This window comes from Larus michahellis, chromosome 3 (assembly GCF_964199755.1).
Source record: "Larus michahellis chromosome 3, bLarMic1.1, whole genome shotgun sequence".
Classification (NCBI taxonomy): Eukaryota; Metazoa; Chordata; class Aves; order Charadriiformes; family Laridae; genus Larus; species Larus michahellis.
Genome location: NC_133898.1, coordinates 6,097,585 through 6,124,141, shown reverse-complemented (window position 1 = coordinate 6,124,141; position 26,557 = coordinate 6,097,585). Strand labels below are relative to the sequence as shown.

The 26,557-nt window shown below is 40.3% G+C and overlaps 1 protein-coding gene across 6 annotated transcripts in view; it reads left to right on the top strand.

Annotated features, from left to right (window-relative positions):
• MACROD2 (mono-ADP ribosylhydrolase 2) overlaps nt 1-26,557 on the top strand; it is an 890,626-nt gene that overhangs the window by 170,751 nt on the left and 693,318 nt on the right. For all 6 annotated transcript variants that reach the window (XM_074578439.1, XM_074578437.1, XM_074578438.1 and 3 more), the window contains exon 4: nt 21,954-21,983. In XM_074578439.1, coding sequence (XP_074434540.1) covers nt 21,954-21,983 — 30 coding nt within the window. The remainder of the gene's footprint in view (nt 1-21,953; nt 21,984-26,557) is intronic.

The following is a 26,557-nucleotide window of genomic DNA, read 5'->3' as shown; positions in this document are numbered from 1 at the left end:
GGGCCTCCTGAGGACTTTCCTTTCAAGATAGACTGCCTCTCCCATAGTCATGATTCATAAGCTCCTCTTACTAAAAGCTGCTCATGTTTTCCCTCAAAAGAGCTTCTGGGCTCTTGAACACCCAACCTCTACTGACATCCACAAAGCAGATCTGCTGTGGCATTTGGAGGCAGACGAGAGGGGCTTGACGGTACCATATTCCTACCTGGAGCTAAACCGTACGTGCCGTTTTCTGCAGAGTGATCTGCACTATGAAGTGCTCAGTATTTTCTTTACCTTCCTTCATGTTTAAGAACTGTCAGATGGAATTATTTTTCTAATACGATGGCTCAGTCTGTGTTTTCCAGATGACGTATTATGGTGTTAAATTTTTGGTTTAAATGTCGCTTTACAAGCTTAACCACGTACCGTCGCAGGGCCCAACTTCACCCTGAGGAGTTCCTGTAGAGCAGGTGGCAGGAGACTGGCAGTTGAATTTATGTCGTAAAGCCTCCAATTCAGTCGTTAATTCAGGTTTCTACTGTCTAGAAACTAGATGTTGCCATCCGTATTTCTTCATGAAAATGTGGGTAGAAAGTAGATGTTGCCATCGGTATTCCTTCATGAAAATACAGATAAAAATCAGACAAATGGTCCTAAGTAAAAAAACTTGGGGCTTTAATCTAAATATTAGTTTTCAGTTAATGGCAGGAGAAGGGTTGTTGTTTGACCTGCTACAGCTGAAATGCAATTGCGATATAGGATTTTGTTGGTTTATTTGTTGTTAATCGCATGACCAAGTGGAAGAAAGGATGGGGAGAGTAAAGTTAATTTGAGAAGAGATAACTCTTACGAGACAAATCTTAAATCTTGCTGAACAGGGAGGTTAAAATAGTACTCACTGAGCACTAAATTTAACTTTTTCAGTATTTATTTCCGGTAGGCTGATTAAATTTTCTGGTCTCAAGGGAGAAAGTTTTTTTTTTCACATAGTGATAATGATTGGTATTCAATATCCAATTTAGGTTGTTTGTTTAATAATTCAATATTCGTGATGAATCCTGGTAAGTGAAACTTTTTGCATATACATCTGGGTTGTAGTTGAAAAATGGCTTAATATCTAATCTTAATAGTGCATATATACATTTATACCTTCCATACTTCTGTTTTTCAATAAATGGTATGATTCTGCAACACATGTTTGTTTACAGTTTCATAATTATATTGCTAACATTTATGAGACACCGAGGGACAAACTTTAAGTGATCTATGTGGTGTCCGGGAAAACGTTCTTAAGAGCTTTGTTTTTGAGAGAAAAAAAATTACCATAATGCATATGAAAAGATAATGGCTATTCTTCAGTCAAGATACTTCCCGGTCTCATGTGACCTTCTAACTACCAAGCTGTCAGATAAGGTTTTCTAGTTAGCAGCTACATCTCCCTCTCAAGAGAAAGCCCTGATAAATTAATTTGAATCTGACTTTTTTTCTTGACTACCCAGGGATGTGTTGTAGGTGTCTTTCGTGAAGGATGACTCTGAAAGATGGAAAGCAGTTGGGAAGTTGCAGGCAACATGTATCAGGGCAGTGAAAAAAGGGTTATTTTCTCAAATGTGAATGTCGCTGGGATGAAGCCTGCTTTAGGCATTTACATCTAATAGCTGCTTGTTGATATATTTGCCTTCTTTCTAACTTAAGTCACTTTAATCCGGTTACTGGAAACCGTATGTGGTGAAACCGAAAGGCAAAATGTCATACTGCAGTGGAAAGCTGGATAGCAAACGGTAAGAGGGCAGCTTGACAGAGAAGCAGATGGAGCAGAGGGGTGTAGAAAAACAAACTGGTTTGGCAACGTAGACCTGTGGGGGGAGAAAGCAGCTGGGAGAGGAACTGAAGAAGAAAGAAGTACCTGGTAGAGGCCGGGTTTGTGAGCAAATGTCATGCGTAGAGCCTTGGAACGAGAGGAGAAACGTAGGGATTAGGTCAGGGGGAGGAAACCACGAGGGAAACTTGAGAAGCACGGACGCTGAGATGGGACAATCTGAAATACAATCTTGGAGACAAATAGTGCTCGTTGGCCCGATAACAGCATCTCGTTTGGGCTCAAGGTTATTTCTTTGCTTGGGAGAAGCAGTTCCCAAGGGGTTGCTTTCAATTAAGTACTGCAGATTGTGGTATTTTGGGTGCAACTGTCTTTATTTAAACATATGTGCAGGCATGGAAGGATGAAATGGTCATATAAGACAATCCCTCGCAGGAGTCTCGGGCCAGCTAGAAGTAATGAGTAATGTGAAAGTACAGCTGCTAACTTCACGTTCGTACAACGGGACTTAAACTTGTGTTTGTGGATGAAAACCTGGTCTGAATCAGTCTGTGGTGGATTCCCGCTTACTTGTGACAGCATCTGCTGAGCGCTCGAGTTCTCCCCCTCTACCTGCCTCTGCGTTTCTGCTAAGGGCTCGCTTCATTTCTAACTGTGGATTTCTGCCTAAGAGTATTACTGTGGGTGAAAAGCTGGACTTTTCTACTGTGTTGTTTGACTGTATTCTACCAAAACAAAAATGCTGATGTGCCCCCAAACTGCAGTAACCTCTCACTCTTCAAAATTTTGAAAGCTGGTATCGGCTGTCCTTTATTCTCCTCCTGGGTGCACGTTTCCATCTCTGAATACGCACGATGTGGATGCTGTAAAGCTTGTAGGTCAAATGCTGTTTCTGAACCTAAAGGAGGATATTTGCAAGAGCTGACTAGGTCCATCATACAATTGGTGGAAAGACGGAGTTTGCTCCGCAGGGTGGGAAGTTTGGTGGCTACGTCCACTGTGTGCCCCAACTTGCTTCCTAGGAGGACTGCTGACTGCACAGGGATCCAAGGAGGGCAGTACATTATGCTAAAATGATTATTTGTGAACACTATCTGAAATATAATAGTCCAAACACTGTCATTTACAAATTCCCAATTTGCTTTCCGCTCATGTGGCTTCAGCAGCATTAGTTAAAGTTGGCTGGTTTAGCAAACATTTTTTGTCATTACGTATATTTGCTATTACATTCTTCAAGTGTAAATCATGGAAAAGTAAAAACATTAAGCAGTTGAGTAGTAATAAAAATACCTCAACTTGATGTTCTAGAGATGAGATATATACAGCCATTTACAAAAGGAGAATAACATGGAAGAAAGAAGAAAGGAATATCAGTTGGGAAAAATCTTATGTGTTTCTGGCAGTTTTTAAAGCTGCTGTAAGTTTTAGTAGTTTCTTTTGTTGAAAAAGAAACTTTTTTTCAATTTAATGAATTTAATAAGTAGGTGATACTATAAAGAATTTTTAGTAGCAGCTTTTTTTTTTAGCTGCAGCTGAGTAAATGCTCAAAGTATTTCTTGCTTAGCAAAAGAGAAGCTGATAATTTAGCTTTAAAAAAATATTCCTTCGAGACGTAGAGAGTTTTCTTTTAGTTTCTAGTCTTTCAGAAGATGTCCCGTGAATAAACAATATTTTGCATCTTTTATCGTGGGCTTTGTTCCTTCTGATGAACTTTTAAAATGATGTGTTAAAGTGGAATGTGTGATCCTTTTCCACTGCATTTTTTTAATAGAATGTTTTCATATGTGAGTACAATGCTGTTCATAAATGGTCCTCGTCCATTATTGAATTGATGTCGTTAACAGCAGATTCTTAATGCATTCACCAACCATCTTAATTAATACTGGTAAAACCTGGCTTATATCTTGGGAAATGATGCAGGATTTGGTTCCAGCTTGTTGGCTCTTTATCAACCCCGCTTAAAGCTGCTGGCCGTCAGGGTCTCATGCCTCCCATGCCTGTACTTAGGGTTTACCTGCTGAATATGATTTTGATGACAAATGTAATGAAAGTTCATATATGGAATAATAATTTTACACCACGGCAACGGTATCAAAACATTACTGCTCCTCCTGCGCTCATTTTCTTTTTTTACTGGCTGGAGAAGTGGTTTGTGACTGGGGACTCTCGGAGATTTTTGAAAGTGGAGATTTTTGTTGCGTTGGGTTTTTTTTTCTTCACTTGATCTATAGGCTCAGTGTAGGTCAAAAGTCCCAAGATAGAAAGTATGCATATATTAAAATAAACTAGAACTCTTCTGAAATAAATAAGCAAAGCCCCCAAGTAGCCCAGCTTTGACAGAAAGAGACGTAGAACTTTTTTCTCCTCAATAGTAGCTCTACAGGTCTCTCTCGTAGCAGCTTAAATTGAGCCCGCTGGGGTCATTGGCACGTTTTTCCCTGTAAAGGTTGTGAAAACACCTACTTTAATGATAGATGCCATTTCTAGAAGCATAAAACCTCTCATTCTCTGGAGTCAAAAGTGTAACTGGAAGCCTGGTTTCTACAGGCGCGCTTTGGGGCAGATCGGTGTTTGCAGAGTCCCGCACCAGGCTGTCACAGCAGATCTTGGCCATTGCGTGTCCCTTCCCGGCTCCGGTGCTGGGTACAGAGACCCGTGGAAGTTAGCTGGCAGCGTGAATAACTGGCTGGAGGGGGAAGGTCAAAGCGTCTGATAACTGGGGCTTCTAGTCCTTTCCAACAGTAACTGCAAGAGGTATTAATTTTGTCTGTCAAAACAGACTAAAGCAGTATTTAGGAGCTGAAGATTATTCATTTAAATTATGAAAAGGCTAAAGTTACAGTGATGGATGTTTCGAAGGATGCAAGAGGGGACTAAAGTTATATTTAAATATGAATCCACTGTGAAGCTGTCATAACATCCCTTACACTTAAAAGTGAAATTGCTGAGCGGCAAGATTTGTTTTCTGAAACTGTGCTTAGGACATATCCACTCTTCTGCTTCTGCGGTATTTCTCAGATTAGGGAATTTAATCTTTTTAAGCCTGGCTGTTTAGTCAGTACTGACCCTCGTGGTGGTTGTGGCACGAGAGCTTTCCACAGCTCTGAGTTTGGCTGGGTCCCATGGGAGGAGGTCTGTAGGTTGCACGAAAGGGGCTTGAACCTCCAAATGGACGTCCTCTGGAATTATTGATTTTGAAGAACAGGAAATACAGGTTAAGTGCATTTATTTTTCTCAAGAGTCCTTTCGGTCCACCAATGGTTGAATTTATCTTTATGAAAGGAAGTTCTGTGCACCGGACATAATGCGTTTCAAATCTCACCTTCATTGACATGGCAGTGATAGAGAGTATATCGTAATATCCTCTGTTATAAAACTAACACGGACTATTTAATTTCTATCTATCTAGTTCAACTTTTTTTTCTTTGTTTTAGAGAACTATCTCGGGTGCTTCAAACAAATGTGGTTTTGTTCTTTTAAAGATTAATTTGGAAACTGTAATGGTAGAACACATAATCATAGAATCGCCTTGGTTGGAAGGGACCTTTCAGATCATCGAGTCCAACCATCAACCTAACTCTGACAAAAACCATCGCTAAACCATATCTCTAAGCACTATGTCCGCCTGTCTTTTAAATACCTCCAGGAATGGTGCCTCAACCACTTCCCTGGGCAGCCTGTTCCAACTCTTAATAACCCTTGCAGCGTAAAATTTTTTCCTAATATCTGGTTGCATTAATAAGTTGACTTCATCCTGCCGCATGAGATGCAGTTAGTGGGTCTCGATGGAAGTTTTGTTCAATTTGTTACGGGAAAGGGACCTGTGATAATGATAGTGGTATCCCCTACTAACACCTACAACTGTTTTTTGTGTTGTTTCTTGTAGGACCTCTTGCAGCTTTTATAACCGTTGTTCTTTTAAAAAGTGTCTCATAGATACATTTCAAGAGGTGTACTTGAAGTTTGTAATATGGATTGAAAATACGGTTACATTTGTATTTTTTTTTCTCTGGTCCTCTCTTCTTACTGTTTTCTAATTGTTGATCTTGCAGAGGAAAAGCAAATTTTATCACAAATGGAGCAGGCAAAAAAGGCATCAGCTATGAAGAAGTTAGTTACTGCTAGTAGACCTATGCTTCTGGAATATTAAAATTCTTTCCCTATTTTGTTCAGTGGGGCTTTTAGTAGTGCTTCTACAGTCAGAACCTTCGGGATTTGTGTGGTACTTCTCTGCGGCTTTCCCTGTCTTTGAAGAGAAGAAAAGTCTAGGAGGAACTTGGGAAACGACTGGATAAAATATCCTCTAAAGTGTTTCTGATAAAGCAATTGGGAGCGGGTAAGGATACATGAGGACGTTTTATCTAAGTCTGTCACTTTTAAAAGCTTTGATTGAGGTCTGTTGTCCTAGTAGATATAGTTGATCCCTTGAACCCTGCAGCCTTTTAAATGTTCAAAGCTGGGTATTTTTGAACAAAGGTTGTGAATAAGTGACTTGCATTCTCCACCCTGGGAGTTTGTTTCTTGATATCCTTGATCAGATTGTCCCTTCAGGGGAGCTCTGCAGACTAGGTACAGGCCTGGTGTGTTTGCTCCTTGAGATACTGCCGCTTTCTGCAGTTATTTACAAACTAAGGGAGTTCTTAAAGACTTCGTGGCTACAGACATCTTTGCACAGGAGGCCTTGTGAAAAGCATGTGTGTTATCTTGCAATAAAGTGGTCTTTTTTTATAAGACATGACATATTTCTTGAAGAAAATGCATAGTTTGCCTTTTGGTAAAGTTTATCTAGTATTTCTTCCCATGTTTCTGTGCCGGTTCCAGGATGCTAAGTACTACTAGGGTATTCCCCTGCCCAATTGTCATTATTAAGAGATTGGTGAAAATAATTAGTTAAAAACTTGTTTTGGATTTCAAAAGTTTCCTTTTTGAAGGAGGATTACAGTATTTGTCTGCGGCAAGCCAGATTTTTCCACCATGCACATTACGGAAGACAAAGCCGGCTGATTGGTGAATTCAGCAAAAATAAAATAATTTGTTCCAATATTTTTAGACTTTTAAGAGCTGATATCTCTTTTACTAGCACCAATCCTTGCATTAGGGCAGTTGGTTTTCCAGTCTCTGCAGCGATAACGATGTGTTCCCGTAAGAGTCAGCAGCATACTCCTACCCCTTCATGTACAGCCGAGATGTCTTTGCAGTATTAGTAGAATGTAAACGAGCAGTTTAAATGAGATTACTGGGATTAGTCACCTGGACGGAGCAGATTTACAGTGGCCTCGCTTGAGGCCCTTAAAATTATGAAGTAGACAGTAAAGCCATTATGGTCAAAGAGGAAAAATGATAAAAAGAAATTAAGATGCAGGGAAAGAATGGATTTGGTTTATGGTTTGTGTATTTCAAAAGAAATAAAGGCTTGATATTACCTTGTATTTTTCTGATCAGCATAGAAATTTCCTTGTGGCAAGAGACGAGAGAAAAATACCATGAAATAATTACTTTTTAAAAAAGGAGTTTCATAACACTAAGAAGTACTTCTGTTGTGGAAATCAAGTGGAGGAAAACATGCATACTTAATCTCTCCAGATATTTCTGTGTAACTCTGTGTGTGTCTAACAGACTTGTTCAAGAGACCTTTCATCTCAGTATTTTCATAACATATAAAATAGAGCATTTCAATTAGGAGCTTATACTTTTTCTTTCACTCCTTTTCTGTTTTAGGGATTCTTTCCTTTGTGTCTCACTCCTGGACTTCTTTGTTAGGATCCGTTCTCCTCCTGGTGTTATCCTTCAGTTTGGTTTCCACCAGAGTGTTTTTCTAAACAGAAGACATTTATCTCCATATTATTCCATGGTTTCTCCTTTCTTAGAACAATTTTGTTTGAGAAACGTGGCAAGAGAAGAGCGTGGCTCCTAGCGTAGATCTCTGTCCATGTGCATGGACAGCTCTCCTGTGCTTGAATTATTAGCTTCTTTCTTTTGCTGGGAAAAAGAGAATTAAGGCATCTCGGGTGGTGCATGTTTTGCTTTTCCATTGCTCTGCGCCGCAAGCATTTGACCAAAAGACTGAGTAGGAAAGGCAGCTTAATCAGGGCTTTGCAATACTGAAGTAATAAACTCTTCCTCCCGTTTCACACCTTGGAAGTAGTCTGGCGCTGAGTTTTATTCTTGGCTGGTGGCTTGCCGTTTCCACCTCCTCAGTCTGATAACTGTTGTCTAAGGAATATTAGAATTTGTCGTTATTTTCGGTCATTTCCTTTCCCTCACGTGCCGTATCAAACTGTTGCCACCCAGGACTCTTGTGCTACCACGTGTAGCTTTTCTCCTTTGTTCTGGTGTAAGAAGCAAGGGGTTTTTTTGGTTGTAATTTTCAGTAATTAAATTGATTAGAATTAAACTGGTGGGGAAACTGCATTTGATTACACAGGCAATACAGAGGAGGTAAAACTCATCTAAGTAGGTTTCTTTCCAGCCTTTAGGCTTTTAATAGCTAAGTTAATTTCCTAGAGGAATATGGGCTGATTGAAGGAAAAACTATGATCATTAATTGCGGTAGATTTAATTTGTTTGAAGTATAAAGAAAAGACTGCCTGAGACTTTAGGGAAGGAAAAGAGCTGGAATAATGTTTTTTTCCTGCCCATTAAGAAATTCTGGCAAAATTTTTGGACTGTTGTGGGGTTTATATGTGTCAGTAGGAGTGATATTCTTAGATCACAACATGATTAGAGATAAATTTACAGGACATCTTTTCCTGCAAATCATGACCATAAACTTCCGCTATGTATTTAGTAGTGTAGGTTTCATATAGTAATCTGTCCACCTGATCCTTCAGGGACGTAAGATCTTTTCTAGCTATCCGCTGAACCGCTTCTTTGCTGATATGGTTGTAGAATATGGGAGTCTTTGGGAGGCTGTCATTGCTTTCCAAGAGAAAACAGAATTTTCCATATTCAAGAAAGTTGGAGGTTTTTTAAATTGTCATTTCATTTCTTTCTCCCTGATGATTAGAGCGTGTGACTGGTGTTTTGGGGCCTCTCAATTGCCACTAGAGAAGTAATTTTATATAGAGCTAACAGATGATTCATCTTTTTCTTTTCTGAGCAGCTATAAAAACATACTTTACCTGCCTTACGGATGTGCTTATATATGGCATAAGGTGTCTGTAATATCCTTTGACATTAGTGGCCTCTGTGTTTGTATAAGCAGCATTTGTGCTTTGCCTAATTCTGTCTTTGTTTTCTCTAATACATTTTTTGAAAGTACTCAGCTGACTCATAAATCCCGCCAGCAGTATTAGAATAATGAAATGAAGTGTTCGCTGTGCACAAATTAGATGATAGTGTCCCTGTTTGTGTTTCCTAGAAGTTCAATAGATCTCTGTGAGTTACACACTAATCTTGGATGTAGAAGGTCTGCATGAAAGCTTGGAGCTTCTTAAGATTTTGAATTTTCCTGATATAAGGTAGAAAAGGAATGACAGCTCATTAAAATACAATCTTAATGAGAACAGTTTTTTTAGAAAGTTGCTCGAGATAGTTGATCTGTGTGTGTTGTAGCATTGGGGAGAAAAATGACTGAACTCGGACCGCACGCATTCATCCTCGTGTGGTTTTTGTGCTACATGTGTTTGTTTCCCTTTTCGCCTTACAGAAAGACAGGGAAAACCAAAACCAGAGGAGTGCTTGTTTGATCAACACTTTAAAAACACAGGAATAGGAAAAAAAGGAGCAGCATATTTTGGAGTGATTAATCAGCTTTCCCAAATTTATCTTCAGTTTAATTGTCTGTAGAAATTGTTTGTAGGATTATTTCTTTGGCTTTATTTCCTCTGCCTTAAGCTCTGATTAGCGAGCCACAGTTCTTTTTATTGAAGCTTTCAAGTGAGAATACCTCTGACAATTAGGTGGTGCGGCGTACAAAAAAGCTTGCGACTGAGCTGTGGCCCAGACAAAGGGTCAAACTGGTTCGCTTATTTGCTTTACCCAGTGGTACTACTCTTGAGTCAATGGACAAACTGTTACTAGAAGCAACGAAAGCAAATGTTAGCAAAAATAGCAAGTACAAGCAGTTCTTGCGGTTTTGGGTAGCGGTTATAGCTGAAAGGATTTGTGGTGGAAGTGCTCGTGGTGATGATGGTAAATTAACCACAAGCGTCTCTGCCACAAGAGGGTGAATTCACGTCATCCGTCTTGGGTTCCCAAAACACAGATGTCCTCCCTTGCTGCCTGATAGTGCCTGCATCTCCTCATTGGCCGTTTGGGGAAATCAGTCTTCCACATGCGGTCTTCTGGTTTGCATCCAAAAGACGTGGCTGCTGTAGGCAGCTCAAATATATTGTCTAACTGGAATAGTCCTGCTTGAAAGGGGTGACATTTCCGTATCTAAACTTGACCAGTGGAATTAGCAGGAAGCAAGGATGGGAAATCTTAGGGATGACGCTGGTGCATATACAATGAAGTTATTGATTAGGTGTTGCATCTTGACGATTTCCCTTTCTGCATGGCATTATCGGCGTGTGGCACTGCAGCCAGCCTACCCTCCTGTTGCGCTTCAGAGAAAATGAAAGATTCTTGTCCAGCCTAACCTCAATAAATATTTCATCAAAGCCTTAATACTGCTTCTGCCAGATATTATCTGCTTGAGTGCACAGTCTTATAACAACAGTGCCTATTTACTGCCTTTTTTTTTTTTTTTTGATAATAGCTTTAATCTCCTTCATCATTAAGAAGTGCCTGTAATCTTAGTGTTGAAGAGGTATCTTGAGAGGATAACAAAACTGCTTTACTTCTCAGGCAGCCATGGGGTACCCAAGGAGCAGGTGCGCAGCTGATACGCAGGCAGATAAAGTGCAGGGCAATTTTTGGTAGGCAGGTAACTGAGCAGTACAGCTCCAACCTGACGATCGTTGAGATCAATCATGAAACGCGAGGGTCCGCAGCTAGGAAAGATAAGAAACCCCCAACAACCTGACAGGAACAAGGAATTGTCCCACGCAATCTGAAATACTGTCACTGCTGGGGATTTCAGCTGGGCTCTTGGCTTTGTCACGCCTTTGAAAATATCTACAGGCCTTCACATCATTCTGATTACTTGTGATCTCCCTTTTCTTTAAAGTTCCTGAATGGAGTTTTCAGGGCATGTGAAAATGGTATGCTAACGGTAAAAATATCTATTTTTCCTGTATTTTTTCGAACTTTAGATTATGTTTCTTCGTTTTAAAACATGTTATGGATTGTATGTTCCAGGAACAGTAAAATGGAGAGGATAATCAATCTCCCTCTGACTACGCTGACTTAATTTTATCACAAAAGGCGCAATTTCTGATTTCTCTGATAGAGTAAGTTGATGGCTACACGTTATTCTTAAAATCTTTTCTGGTCTTCTCAGGATTTTTTTTTTTTTTTTTTAGCTTATAGGTGGTAACCTTTTGAAACAATAAGGTAAAGTATGGATAGTATATTTGTCAACAGTACACAGAAAGATTTGAGACAATATTCTTATGGACAGTGTAGGATGTCCAGTCTGTATCTTACTGTAATGCGTTATTCCTGGTTTGACTGAAATACCCAGGTTATTAAGTTCCACTTTCCCTTATAAAGGAATACATGACCGTCGTTAGACAAATATTTAGCCCTATAGCAACAGTTTGGGCCCGTGTTTGAAAACACAAAAAGTACAGTAAAATACATAACCGGATTCTCTGCTGCTTCTGTAATGTGGCTCACACTGACCACAGTGGGAGCAGCTCCCAATTTCAGGCTCTGTAAAGGACGGATCGTTGGAGAGGTTACACAACACCTTCATATGCAGAGCATGTTACATTTGCACAGTTGGATATATTTTAAAGTAGACCTTACTTCAGTGCTTTACTTGCAGGCTCTTCAAATCCTACATGTCTGCGCTAGTTGCTTGCAGGAGCTTGTAATTCGTTGTCAAAATCTTCCTTCCAGGCTGCTCTTGCAAAAACCAGTGCAATAACACCTCTAACTTTGCAGCAAAATTTGCAAGTGAAGTCTTGTCTGCATAGCTGGAAAAAAAAAGTGCAAGGGATGTTTTGGTAGGGCAAGTTTGTTTGTTTGTTTTTTAAAGTGAATGTTGTTCATGAGCGTTAATACCCTCAGAAAAAGCAGCGGTGTGGGCACTTACTATTTTACTTCAGAATGCTGAGGCCAGCCCTCCAGCTGCAGCCAGGGTTGACCTTGCTTTCGACCGCCTTGGAGTAAATGGGAAGCCCCACGGGCTGTTCCTGCACCCCAGGGTACTTTTTTGCTCCTGCTGAACCGACGGAAAAACGCCCTGCGCGGCTGTCGGCGCAAGGCCCCGGGTAGCTGCTTTTCAGCAGTGGCCTTTGATTTCATAACAAGTTAGGGTTTGGTTTTTTTATTGTTTTGAAGCCTGAATGTTGAATATGAATGTTTCAAGACTGAAATATGTTGGTTTTTATCGCCTTTTGATTTCTTTTTGATTCTGTGGCTTTATTCAAACTTTTTGCAATCAGACATTTTCCTTCTTGAAATCAAGTATTATGCAATTATTTCCTTGCGAAGGAAATTGAAATGAAATCTTATGATTAGTTACACTGTAAGTACCACACCACTGTTAAAAAAAAAAAAAAAAAAAAAAGAAAAAAAGAAGAAAACTCTCCTGGAGTGTTCTTGTGCACAGGTGGAGTTGGGGAGGTTCAGGCCTGGTTGTAATCTTGAAAAGACAAAAGCAAAGAAAGCACAAAGAACTTCACTCTCATTTTCTTTCTGTTTTCCAGATAACATGTTCCAGTACCTTTGAGATATTGGAAAGATGTGACGATTATATAAATTTCACTAATTATTTTGAAATAATTGCTACCAAAACTGCTTTTCTAATTGTGCAGGTAGAACCTAGGACTACCTCTTATCCTATTTTGCGTAGGCTGTTAAATATTGATGATGACTCTACTTAAATGGATTAATTATATACTGCAGCACTTTGATTCCCTTTAATGTTACATTTACAAACCACACAAATGTCCCAAATTATGAGATGAAGAAGTGGCTGCAGTAGACCTGAATATTTTTTTCCTCATTATTCTGCCCTGAAATAAGTTCCTGTTGCTTTACGCTTCAGCTCGACTATATTTTAAAATACCTTGATAATCTAGAAGGCAACTTTAAGTAGTTGAGCAAACCACAAATTGACACACAAAATGGATGAAATCTTAATTCACAGCTTTCCCTTTAGCATCTGGCAGTGTGTGTGTGACAATTTATCAGCCTGTGTTTTAGAATGAAATTATTCCTGCTTTGCGCCTTTCTCACCTTTGCCAGGAAAAATGAGAGGAACGTGAAAAATGAGCGTGCCTTCTGCACAGGGGTTCATGCAAAACGTGACGATGGTCGTTCCTGTGCTTGCCTTTCTAGCTCTTTCTCTTCAAATGGCAGCTTCTGATTCCACAAGTCTGTCGTCTTCTCCCTCCCGAGGGTGAGATCAGCCTCATCAAACAGGTTCTTCTAACTGTCCTTCACCAGGCACTGGTGGGAAACCTTTTCCTTTTTCATTGCTTGCTTTCCTTTGGTTTGGAATAGGTGTTTCTCTCTAGCTGAAAATAATACCTGTGGATGGGTATGAAGGGTAGGAATTTAATCGGTATGAATGTGCGAACTGCTGGTTTTGCGGGATTTCACCTGGAACTGTTTTGCTGAGTTGTGTTTGGGACTGAAGATCTCCTGGTGAATACCATTCTTAAAAACAAGTTCATCTGGTTTTCTGGATATTCTTTTAACTTACGTTTTTTTTGCTGCGGTTGACTGACTTCCCCACCAAGAAGCAATTGCAGTGATTTGGAGTCCTCAGGCTACTGGAAAGTTTAGGCTCCTTTTAAAGTTGGAGCCTAATCTTCAGTCCATATGGAAGTTTCTACAGCAGTGCTTAGGAAGTACTTTAGGCCAAGCACTTTCTCTCCTGCGTTTTTCTCAGTATGTGTTAGTCAGCTTCAATTTCTGTTCATTTTCCCTCACTCTGCATTAAAGCAATTAGTGTATTTCACTGTAAGGTAAAAACCTGTCATTTTGCTCCTTCTACTTTGAAGGTATGCCTCCGACGTACTCTAAATTTTAAATGTCAGACCGATAGCTGTGTGCTTATTTCTATACTGCGTTGGCAGTACGCTGCTGCTGCTGCCGCCTTGCCTACATTGGGGTTTGTGGGTTTGGTGCTGGTTTGTTTTTTTTTTTTTCTCTTTACTCTGCATATCAGATTTCAGAGGCGCTTTGCATATGACTGATTAAGTTTAATGGGTGTAATATATAAATTTAAAAATAGCTTTCTTGCATAAATGCACATTATGTATTGAGTTGGTAATGTATTAGAAGAAGAAAAATAACTGAAAAGTTATGACAGTTATTGTTTCCTTATTGAATTCAGAATGTTGTGAAGGCAATTTCCTTGACAGGATCAACTCCAGAGCACTTACTAGTATGCTGATTTTTTTTTCCCCTTAATCTACCTATGAAATACCCTTTACAAGCTTGAAATTGGAGTTAATGACTACTTTATTTGCAAAGATGGCAAGACTTAGTTTTAACGATTTGTTCTCTATACAGAATTTGTGAGGGAGAAATAGAATAGCACAGGTTGTGTGACAAGTAAACCACAAAGCCATTTTATTTGTTTCAAATACAAAACCTGTACTTTTAATTGTAGAAAGCCTTCCGTTAGATTTTATTTATCTTTAAAGCAGGACAAATTTGTAGTGTGCACTTTCAGTATCTGGGAAAAAAGTAAGGCAGAGAAAATTCAGTCTCTTTCTTTTGTCTCCCGCATCATCTGCTTTGCTATCACAATTGATGGGAACTTCTTAAGCTGAATTGTTTGGACCCATTAGGTCATGCTTCTGGGCATCTTGGCTTTTTAGAAAGAGAGCTTGAAATTGGTACTTTTTACTAACAATAAAATAGGACTGGGTAGACTTTTGCTTCTATTTACAGAGGTTTTTTGTGGGCAGAAAAGGAGAAGATTGCTTAATACATGGAAGCTCAAGTCTTTAAGCGTGTATTGAGAATATGATGTGCCCTCCATCACCCATTACAAGCAATCAAACTATTGGGCTAAACTCAGAAGCGTCTTAGGAGCGTGTTGGAGCAGAGTGGATCGAGGCCAGGCCTTTGGCCAACGCAGGGGTTGCTCCAAGGAGCTGCGGCTCCAAGGAGCCCTCCACGGGCACTGGCCCGCTGCCCTTGGACTCAGGGTGCAACCGTCTACATGAGGCTCCAGCTCGTGCATGAGCCAAAGGATTCAATCCCAGTTTGGCTCTTCAGTGTTAGTCCAGAGGGGCAAAAGCCCTTTCCAAGCACAGAGAGAAGCAACTTGTCTGTAGAAATCTTCTGCCCCATAGAAAACAGTTGAGTAAATCACTGGTACCTGAATGACAAAGCTGTTTCTGGTGCATGGCTGCATGCAGGTTATCATCACACCCTCCGTGTTGAGTAAGTATCTGAAGGCTGTGTTCAGAGAAGGCGTATAGGCATCTGAAGATGCTAATAGCGGTACTTACTGATGTGCCTAAACGTTTCAAGTCGATCTTATTTTGTAGGCTGGGTGGTTTTCTAATTTCCAGTAGTCTCTGCTTTGCACCATTAGGCACTCAGATAAGTTTGCAAATCTGGCCCAGTCTGTTACTATAATTTTATTTTACCTCTCCGGATTGCCATGGCCTTGTGTGCAAGGAAGTATTTTGAGTAAAGTTAATTACAGTGGTGACTCTACTGTAGTATACTGTATATGGCTGTATTTTATTTACGATATATACCTCATGATCTTTAAGCCTAACGCATTTTTACTTGAAGGCACCGAGGCACATCTCGTGTTAAAAATGATTGAATGCACAAGGTGCAGTTGTTAGCTCACTCTGCCTTGTTCTCTCTGCTTCCTTGAGAAAAGATCAAACAAAATGTAGTGACAGGTAAGGATGTCTCACAAAACACGTAGAAGAAATGTAGCTTCCCGTTCCATAAATTACTGGTACTCTGCTCACCAGCTGCCTGTTATGATGTTTTATTGATGAATAAAAATGGTGTCTGAGGCAATAGAATGTCTTGCATCTTACAACGCTGCCAGTTATAAAGATGTCGGCTTGAATAAATTTCACAATTAGAAAGTATTGACAAAAATATTTAATCTTTTTTACATCAAAATAAGCTCAAACATCTGCTGCCAAAGTCAGACAATATCAAGTAATCTTTTAAAAGTATATTTTTATTATACTGACAGATGCATGGCTGCATGACATAGATGTCAATTTAAGTTACTAGTGCCATTAATACTTGACAAAGACATGCTCCCAGAAGAATTTACGTTTTTAAAATGTTGTCAGATGAGTATATGCCAACAAAAAGTAACCAGAGTTATTCAGCTATGTTGTTAACAAAGCTAAAAGCATGTTATCTCCAGAGACATCACGAAAATTGGTATTCGCATCTTTTCTATTCTCTAAATTCCACAGAATTGACAGCAGAAAAAATAATTCCGTGTCTGCAAATGTCTGTTTAAGCAACGCATGCATACATCCTTTCTCACTTTTCATACCTTTTGGCTTGCAGAGCAGAAAGATTTTCAGTTTCATTTGAGGTGGACTTCTTCAGCATTCATTTGCTTTCCACAAAATTTCAAATAATCCTGCTTCTTGGCAAGGATGCTGTTGTAAAGGAACATTGAGGAAAACGTCGAGACCTGTGCTAGAGTTTCTGGTCTGCTTATTCAGTCAAAAAAAGTGTTGGAAAGCTGTATGACTTAACTCATTAAGAGGGCTGAGATTTAAAACATTCGTGTCCAGTTCTTTTTTGTCAAATATGCTGGTATATTCATGATTCAAATTTGTACATTTTAGTAACCTCGTGTTTCATTGTGGGTATTCCATAATGAGAAACTAAGCTTCCTTTAAATTCTTTCCTTCCAGGTCTTCTGTTTTCTTTTCTTTTTTTCCTTTCTCCCAACAGAAGTGTTTTGGAAGAAATTTTGTTTCTCAGAGCAAGAGTGGAGTTTTGGTGGTAGAGCTGAATAGGGTTCATGGAGTTTATTTGGTAGCACTGTCCTGGTGCTGCTGCTCTGTGTTAAAATGCATAAAAGTCTAGTCCTTTGAGGTGCCAAGTCATTTGAAGTACTGAATTTCCAGTTGCATCTGGGGTCATAAACATCTCATTAAGGGCTGAATCGTTATACTCAGTGATTAGACACTGTTTTTTTCTTTTAAGTGGATTTTTTCTGAGAGATGAGCCTGAACTTTGTAGGAACACTTTTTTCTGCTAATCCTTCTAATGTATCGAATAAAAAGAAACCTAGAACTAAAGGGCTGAAAGCCATATTACTACTTCTAGATGTATTTCTGTTTGCTGTACTGAGGCAGACTGTGAAGGTGAGATCTGCTTCTCAAAATGCAGAGTTCACGACTCCGTTTAAAGTCGTGGCGATGCGCAGCATCTCCTGTGCTGTGATTTGCCTCATCCTGAAGCAGCTATTTAAAATACACCACAGGAACTGATCCCCAAATATGTCAGGAGTTGTTTTTTTTTATTTTTTTTTTTTTTAATTGAAGCCTATGTTACTGGTGCTGGGAAAAATATTTAAAATTAGATGAGTTCTCACCTCTGCTGCCACTTGCGGGCCATCGCCAAGTGAGATGTTTTGGATGGGGCTTTATCAATGCGTGTTACATTTCAGTTTGAGAAGAAAGTACGTAGTCTGCTGGCTGCCTGAGCGCTCTGTGTCATCACTCCTCTTAGTATAAATGAGTACGTGTTTCAAGGTTTGTATCGTGAGTGGATTTTCAGAATTAATGCCCAGGAATCTATTGCAGACTGTAGTTCGTAAGGAGGCAATTTTAGAAAGGTTGGGCAGGTCGACTTGAAGGGGTGACGCGGGGAATGAAATGAGGTGCGAGAAGTCTTTACCTCAGATTTCTTTGGAAGCCTCCCTTATGCTTGTTTGTTTTCTTTTACGGTTCTTTGCCTTGGTAACTTGGTAGCAATTCAGTCTTCCTCCTTCCTCCCACCCCAAGTCTCCTACAACTTGAGAATCTTGTGCAGCTGTGCAATAGAGAAATAAGGACAAGAGGATAGCGAAGATGGATTTACTAGTTGTCTACAAATGTGTTAACGTGTACTACCTACGGCTGGGCAGGCCCCGAGTCAGGTGGGGGAGTTGTATGTGCACACAGTGTTGTGGTGCAACCTGGGGAGCAATTTGGTCTGCACCGAGTTTGCAGGTTGGAAGGTCTCAGAGTCCCACCGCTGGTTGCTCACACCTACCCACAGCTGAACCTCTGCAGCAGGAGCTGCTTTCAAAGTGTTCGGCAAGACTTGGTCATTTGGGAGCATGGATGGACAAAATGCAGCTGTAGATTAACACCGGGGGACCGAGAAGAGAGACAATACTTGCTCCAACATTGTGTGATGTGATGACAGCCATGGGGCTGTGCCGACCTGCTCTCTGCATCTGGGTGAAAATCCCCACCTCTGGCTGGGGAAAAGTGTTCTTTAGTGCTAAGTGACAAGAAGTTTCTTCTTTAGTGGTGAGGCTTTCCCAAAGATGGAAAGAGAGTTATATTTTATTCAACCTTTTAGGCACAGTCTGAAAAATCTGAAAATAAAAATGTTCTTGCTTTTTGAGTGACATATTATCTTTCTGGAAAGGGTGCTGTAAATATAATTCAGTCATGTTCTTTCTTGTCGTCATAGGAAAATGATTTGATTTTCCTCCTAATAGTCAAGCATAATGCTTAAAAAAAAAAGTGCCTATGAATTATTACTGCAATTTCAATAGCTGTAATAGATGCATTGCAGCCAAAAATCTGTTTGAGCTGTTTTTGCTGTTTCTATAGAGAAGTGTGTTATCCTGAGTTATACTGTACATTATTAACAATTTTTAGAAAGTATTGGAAAGATGAACGTTGTCAGGAAAAGTTAATGAGAGAAACATAATTCTCTGAGAAGCCAGCAAATGAGAGTTTGCAATGGGGATGTTGGCTGGGTATCAGAAGAGACTTTTTTAGCAGTGGAAACTTTGGTTACAGTGAGGTATAGCAGGTCTTAGCTGTGTCTCTTAAGTCTTTCAAACATAATAACTGAAATCCTAGAATTTGACTCATTCGAGAACTAGAATGGTAATTGTAGGTGCATTCTGCAGTGCCAAAAAGAATAATCTTGAATAGCAGATTTATGGCAGTAGATGACATTTTGTTACTCTTATTTTCTTCTGATATGAAGTATGGTGAATTTTGTCTCAGATCTGCTTGCTTTACTGCAGGGAAGGTGATGTTACTTGTTACAGGAGTCCTTTGGAAGCTGCTGTGGAAATGTGTGGGGCTGTTTTTAATTTGTGTCTTTCTTTACTGTTAAGTTTCAGTGAGGGCAAGAGCAGGCAAATATAGAAAGACTGAAGTTCAGTGGCACTCTTTGCAATATAAATCTGCACGCATTTATTATTACTATCATTGTATCTTTTTCAAAGGCAATTTATATATGGCAATATTTGTTCCCTGCTAGCACTTTGTAGAAGATAGCCCGAAGTCTGAAGCGGTCTTTTTATGCTCTGTAAAAGCAAAGTAACTGTGACAGTGATGTCCTAGCAGTGTAGTTGATCCATGGGGTATAGACACATGAAAGTTTTAAGGATCTTGAGCTAATATAACGGTATGTGACAGCCAAAAGGGAGGATTTGTTCTGTCTTCTCCAAACTGTGTTGCCCCATCTTCTCTTTTCCAGCCACACCGTTCTGCCACTTGGGTGTCTCTCCATGAGCCAGTTCACCTCAGTGACGTGTCAGAAATCTGAATGAAAACAATAGTGGATAGTTTTCAGATGGTTTCTGAGTTGCATCTGAGGGAAGAATCCAGCCAGCAAAAAGGAAGTCAGGCACTTCTTTGAAAATGGCTACAAGTGGCTTTGTTTTAGAAGAAAAGATTATTTACCCCATTTTCCTTTATAGAATCACAGAATTGTTAGGGTTGGAAGGGACCTTAAAGACCATCTAGTTCCAACCCCCCTGCCCTGGGCAGGGACATCTCCCACTAGATCAGGTTGCTCAGAGCCCCATCCAGCCTGGCCTTAAAAACTTCCAGGGATGGGGCTTCCACCACCTCTCTGGGCAACCTGTTCCAGTGTCTCACCACCCTCATGGTGAAGAACTTCTTCCTAACGTCCAGTCTGAATTGACCCATCTCTAGTTTTAATCCATTCCCTCTAGTCCTACCATTACCCGACATCCTAAGAAGTCCCTCACCAAGTTTCTTGTAGGCCCCCTTAAGATACTCGTAGGCCACTATAAGGGCTTCTTGGAGCCTTCTTTTCTCCAGACTGAACAACCCCAACTCTCTCAGTCTGTCCTCATAGGAGAGGTGCTTCTGATCATCCTCATGGCCCTTCTCTGGACACGTTCCAGCACGTCCATATCTTTCTTATAGTAGGGGCTCTGGAATTGGGCGCAGTACTCCAGGTGGGGTCTCACGAGAGTGGAGTAGAGGGGGAGAATCACCTCCCTCGACCTGCTGGCCATGCTTCTCCTGATGCAGCCCAGGATACGATTGGCTTTCTGGGCTGCTCGTGCACACTGACGGCTCACGTTGAGCCTCTCGTCCGCCAGCACCCCCAAGTCCTTTTCCTCTTCTTATGTAGTCTTCCAGAGTATTAGACCCAGACTTGGACCAGAAAGATGCAGAAGAACATCCCTCTAGGTCTTGGTCTCAACAATTCACTCACTCAATGAGTGTAGGAGCAACTAGTCCAAGTGTGGATAACTGTCCCTGTCGTTTACTGTTTATTTTGATTTGATTTTGTCAGCTATGCTGGATATAAAGCTGCATATTTATTTCTTTAAAGAGCATTGCATTTTGGATAATCTAGAGCTACTTCTTGAGTCACTGTAAGATAATACTATTAATGGTATATGTTGCTTTTAAAATTGGAGATCTTGGGTATGATACTTTGATGGAAAATCTAGCTTTTTGATGACGACAGTTTCACTGCAGTGTCAGGGAAAGCTGGCTGCAAATGGTTGAGCTGAAAGTGGATGTTAAGTCAAAGATGTTTGTAGAATTTCTGAAAAAGGAATGAGGAAGACCAAGGTAACTGTTGATTTTTTTGTAGAAGTCTCAAGAAGTTGATGGAAAAAAACAACAGCCAGGGATTTTGCTGTTTACAGTCTTCTGTTTAGAAAGCAGAGGGGTATCATAGAAACAATAATGTATAACAGTAGAAAGTTTTTATACTGGAAAATACCTAGTTTATTCTGTGTATCTTGCCATCTACCGTCGTCCTGGAGCAGGAAATGGTTTGATGCCTTGCTGCTCCTTCACTCATCAGCAAGCAATAAGAAATATCTGTGGCCATCCGTTATATTCTTGCTTTTATACTGTGTTTTATCTATATTACAATAGGACAGGGATTTGTTTCCCACACGTGCAAAGGGTGAATACTTTACTCGAGACAGGCTGAGAAGCCTAGGCTTTCCTTCTGTTTTTCCCTAGGCAGTGAAAGGAAAATGTTTGGCATGGCTCCAATTGTGCTAGCTTAATTTGAAGGACCATCTTGTATCACCATGCTCTGAAAATTGCTTTCCATAAGTGATTTATCTGTTTCTGGCATGGATAGCTGGATGGTTACACTACAGAGGCAATTAAGCATACTGAGTGAAATCCCAACTTAATTGCATACAATGGTAAAACACCCTTTGATACCAATGGGACCAAGGTTTCTCACCCTTATTCTCAAAGGTCCCATGTCATAGAAAACAAGGAGAGCTAACCAAAAGTTGCATCAAAGTCTATTTAAGTTTCTTTAAAATGAAAGACTTTTACTTCATTTGGGAATCAAAAAGGAATGTGGTTTATAGAATTATAAATTCAAGATTGTAATTTCAGAAGCTATTCAACACATTAAGCATTAATAACTGTATTACTGTTTTATTTATTAGACTACATGTTTAAAGATATTGCAAAAGAGTGCAAAGATAAAGATTGCAATTATGATTTACATAAATGTTTGGTTTTGCAGTAAATGTTTTTGGATAATTGGAGAGTAGCAAAGTTACTGAAACACTGGAAAGTCTCTTATGAAACATCTTCTGTTTTGGTTCCATCTATGTTTAGGAAGCTCAATGCTAACAATTCTCTTTTTGTTCTTCTTGCAGCCAATTCCAGCCTTCTTGGAGGTGGGGGAGGTGAGTCTTTGCTTAATGCTGTACTTATTCTTAAATAAATGTGACGTATATGCTGAGCAAATGTGGTGTTTAGTTGGTTGTGAAACTATGTATGGTAGGCTCAAAAGGTAGAAAAGTAAAATTATTAGATGGAAAAACTCACCCAAGTCAATAACATTTCCTATCATCAAGGGGCAGGGTGTGTGCCTGCTGCTGAATCTGGGTTCCCCTCTCAATTAGGCTGGGGCTGACCCGTATATGGGGCTAACTGAAACATGAAGGAACTGAACTGCCTTATGTTATGTTGTGTTTAAGTAGTTAGGATTTTTGTTTAATTTACTTCAAGGGAACCCTGAATGCATGTTAAGTAAATAGCTTTTTTTTAAAAAAAGTTAAATAATTAAAGCATGGTAAAAACTCATTTTAGTAAGTTCATGAGGTTTTATTTTCACTTTTTTAAAAACCCTGGTTGCTTACCCCCTTTTGCTTTCTGGAATACTTAAGTAGATTTCAATACAAATCTTTGGTGCATGTAAGAGATGCTAACAACATGTACATTAGTAAGACAGAGAAGCGTAAGCGCACGTAGTGGGTATTGTTTCCAAATACGTGGGTGCTGTAGATCGATGCTATTTTGCTTTTTGTAGTACTGTGGCTGTAGCAGCTTACATGAGTGTTAACAACTCAGGAAAAAAAAAAAAAATCAAAACCCCAAAACCACCAAAACACATGAAAAGCTTGATCTCAGTTTTCTGTGACTTCCCCTCCCTCCCAGAGGGAAGCAAAAGAGCTCAGTTCTGGAAATTTCACAGTGCAGGAGCAGTACGGGTAGGGACTAATCTTCCTTCCTGGCTGGAGTTAAAAGGACTTGATGATCAGAGCTTACATATGCAAGGTTAAAGGAAAGGCCTCTGTAAAAAGACAGAAGATCCCTGTTGCTTGTGAGGCTTGAGGACAAGTCCTCAAAGCTTTTGTTTTAACAGCCTTAACTGAACGGGCCTCTCTTATTTCTGGACAAGGAAAAGGTGCTGGACAACTGCACCCGCTCTAAATAAAAGAGTTCATATTTCTCAGCTGTGTGTCTGGACATTAAAGTACAGGGAAGCCTTACCTGGTAATCCTGTTGGATTAATCTGTTTCTTTTGATGCGAGTTAGTTGTTTGCAGTATACCGAATTTTTCTTTATTTAAGAGATAATCCTTTAAAAGGTAATCCTTTGCTAGCCGTTCATGTTCCTGCGGAGCCATCCATGTACCTTCTCTCCAGTGCTTGCTCCCAGCTGGTAAAGTCAAAAAAAATAGAAAAATATAAATCAATGCAAATGTTCAAATTCCAATCAGGTTCCCAGAGCACTGCTGCTGCTGAAAGGATTTGGCTATTGACTTTCTGTGGTATTTATTCAGCTGGACCATACTTCAAAAGCTGATGTCCGATCAGCGTGGCACAAGATAACGTGGCTCTCCTTCTGTGGCAGATGGGATGAGCCCACACTGCCAGTCAAGGGGGGATTTTTCCTGTATTTTTTGTGCTTGAAGTGGGGGAGTACTCACTCAAGTTAAGGTATTGGCAATGAAAAACACCTGCCCCCCCCCCCCCCAACTTCCTGGTCTCCTGTCCCCTCAGGGCGGGCTGAGGTGATGGCAGCGCAGGAGGCTGGGGCAGTGGGCTGCTGCACCTTCTCTCCTGCTTCTCCCCTCCCTCCTCCTGCCCTGGCAGCATTTTGGGCTTGTACCCACCATCTGGAACAATTTTCCTCAGTGGCATTGGGAAGCTTCTGTGGCAGGTTGAGTTTTGGCACACAGTAGGTCCCTTGGGTCCTCCCACAGAGGAGGGCTCCCTGCAGACTGCCCCTGGCCAGAACTCCACAAAACATGATGCCGGATCCTTTGGATCTCCGGTGGAAGGATGACAACATGCCCCGTTGCTTGTGATGCAGGTAAAATACTAAATTTGACTATTTTATGGCTTAGAGTTTGACGGCTGATGGTTGAGGGGCTGCATTTGTGCTCTGGGGGTGCCCTTGTGTAGGATGGCTGACGTGTCCTCGCAGTGCACTTGCTTAGGTTTTTCCAAGTCTTTTGAGGAAAAATTGTGAGAATTTTGTTGCCAAAGTACTCCCAAGTTTGGGCAGCCACCTTGGGGTGTCCGTGTCTCCATCCTTGGGTGCATGCACTGCCTGTGCCCTTTCGGAGGAGGGGAAGGGTGCGCGGGCCTGGGGGCTGGAGCTTGCCCAGGGGGAGCACAAGATGGAGGCGCCCCTGACCGACCCGCCCGCCTGCCGCAGGCAGACGAAAACCGGAGCCCCTGCTTCTTGGCAAAATGACTCGTCACTGACAATGTGCATTTCTCTGTAGAAAGGATTGTTTTGTTTCCAACTGAAGGATTTTGGATTTAAAATTCTGGATACATTTTTTTTTTCCCCTTTTTCCAGAAGGAAGTGGCAGCAGCGCTCCGCATGAAATATTGCTAGTGAATTATTAAAACTTTATTATATACGTAAACACCAAAGCCTTCTTTTGATTGCAGATGCTGAATATTTATGATAATGCATAATACCAGTGTAGTTTATCCAATAATGGGATTCAGATCTCTTCAGTAACACTCATTAATTTAATCTCTTTGTCACTGCTGGGGGTATGAATACATATCTTAGTTTTACAGAAAATGAAAACCAGAAATTTCCACTTGTCTAAGCTCATGCAACAGGTTTTGTGATTTTGAGCTGCTCTTGAGTTGTTCTCTGTTAGAAATCTTTCCAGAATTGAACACAAATTAGTTGGAAATAGTTATTTGAACACCCTGATGTAACGTTTGCGAATGACTCGATATGTTTGTTAAAACCATCTTCCGGAGGAGAACTGTTGAGGACCCCAGTGGGCGATGTTGTCAGTAAATGTAGCGCATTTGGATATAAGTTCAGGTGCTGGTGGTTTTGGGCAGCTGCCTGTCATCCCTGCGTCACCTTGGAGCCACATCAGGGCATCCGCGTACTTTGATTTCCCAGAGCCAGAGTAATGATTTGTTCTTGCTTTCCCCATTTAAATGCTGTCTTTTCATTTTCATGACCATTTGGAATGAAGAGATAAAAGCACAAAAGACACCAGAAACAATTTTTCACAGAACTGTTTAATCATAGAATCGAAAAACCCACGATAGAGTCTTAGAAGAATCTTTAGTTAAATATAGATGTTGAAGATGTTTCTTTCTGCTTTTCAAATAACTCTGAAGTTTCCAGGATTTCATTATGAGTTTGGTGAGTGAACCTTTTTTTCTTTTCATTCTTTACTGGTTTTAATAATTGATTTTTAATTAGAAGGCATATTTCACTTTCAGGTCTAGATTTATCATGCATTCAGCATTTGACTGCTCCTATTAACTTGCACAGAGCATTATGACTTATTTGTGCATCGTGTATTATTTGTCCCATTATGTTCAACAGTGCAAAGGTGAAAATTATTAAGAAAATTGCCTGCATTTGGCAGGAGTGAGGAAAAAACATCTGATATTTTGAGAAAGTGACCCCTTTTAAAAATGTATCGTGAAGTTTTGGCTGTTGAGAAATCGAAGTGCCCTATTTTGCATGGCAGTTTTTTTCTTTACATTCTTTTATAGCTGTGTCAAGGAATGAAAGTATGTGATTTCAGGCACTTTGTTAATGCAAAGTGAGCAAGAGCTGAGACTTCTCCTTCCCTCTTATGGTTTTGGATAATCTGTGGGGCTCTTTTCCTTGGGGTATTCGAGTTCTTGTTGCGTGCCGATTCCCTGATTGGCTTGCTTTCTTTGACCTTAATTTGAGGGTCTATTTAAAATAGCAAGCTAGGGATTTTTATTATTTTTTTTCTTCATAGGATTTTATTGCCTATGCTGGAGCCGGAGGAGGAGACATCATCATTTAGTGTCCTGTTATGAACGTAATTTTTGCCTGCTCTGTACTTGAAAACTGTAATTTTGTCTTTAAAAAACTTTGAGAGGAGACAGGTTATGTTCGCAGTTTTTTGAAAGCATTGTTTGGACCCTGTTTAAGTTGGTTGCCCCAAAAGGTCTGTCTGGTTTCCTCTTTCTTTCCATCTCTCTCCTTTTTTTGGCCAGTGTAACTATATCTTTTCTAGGGCTTTTGCTGGCATGGAAAAAGTTAATTCCTATATAGCCATAAGTATGTTAGCATATCTTAAATGTAGACCAGACCTACCTCTCCAGTCTGCCAAGATACGGTTTGTAGGCATGTCATTTTAAGCAACTGTTATGGCATGGGGAACTTGTATTGTGTTCATGATCACAGCAGGGAACTGGCTTTCTCTGCATGTTATCGAGTAGACTCCATTTTGAAAGTGGGATTTACTTACTGCCTTTGTTCGTCTCTAGCTCTGTGTTAGATTATAATCGTGGCAAAAGAAGTGTTTTCTCCTGCTAGGAAGAAATTACCACAGACTGACTTCTATCCTGGAAAATGGGTTTATCGGGAGGGAAATGAGCTATGCAGTGCCTGGAGTCTTTTGCTGAGCCCGGGCACAAAATCACATGACGGAGGAGATGGACTTTGTGTGAGGGTCGGTATGCCACGTCAAAATGCGGGCAGCTATGCTTGCCTACGAGCA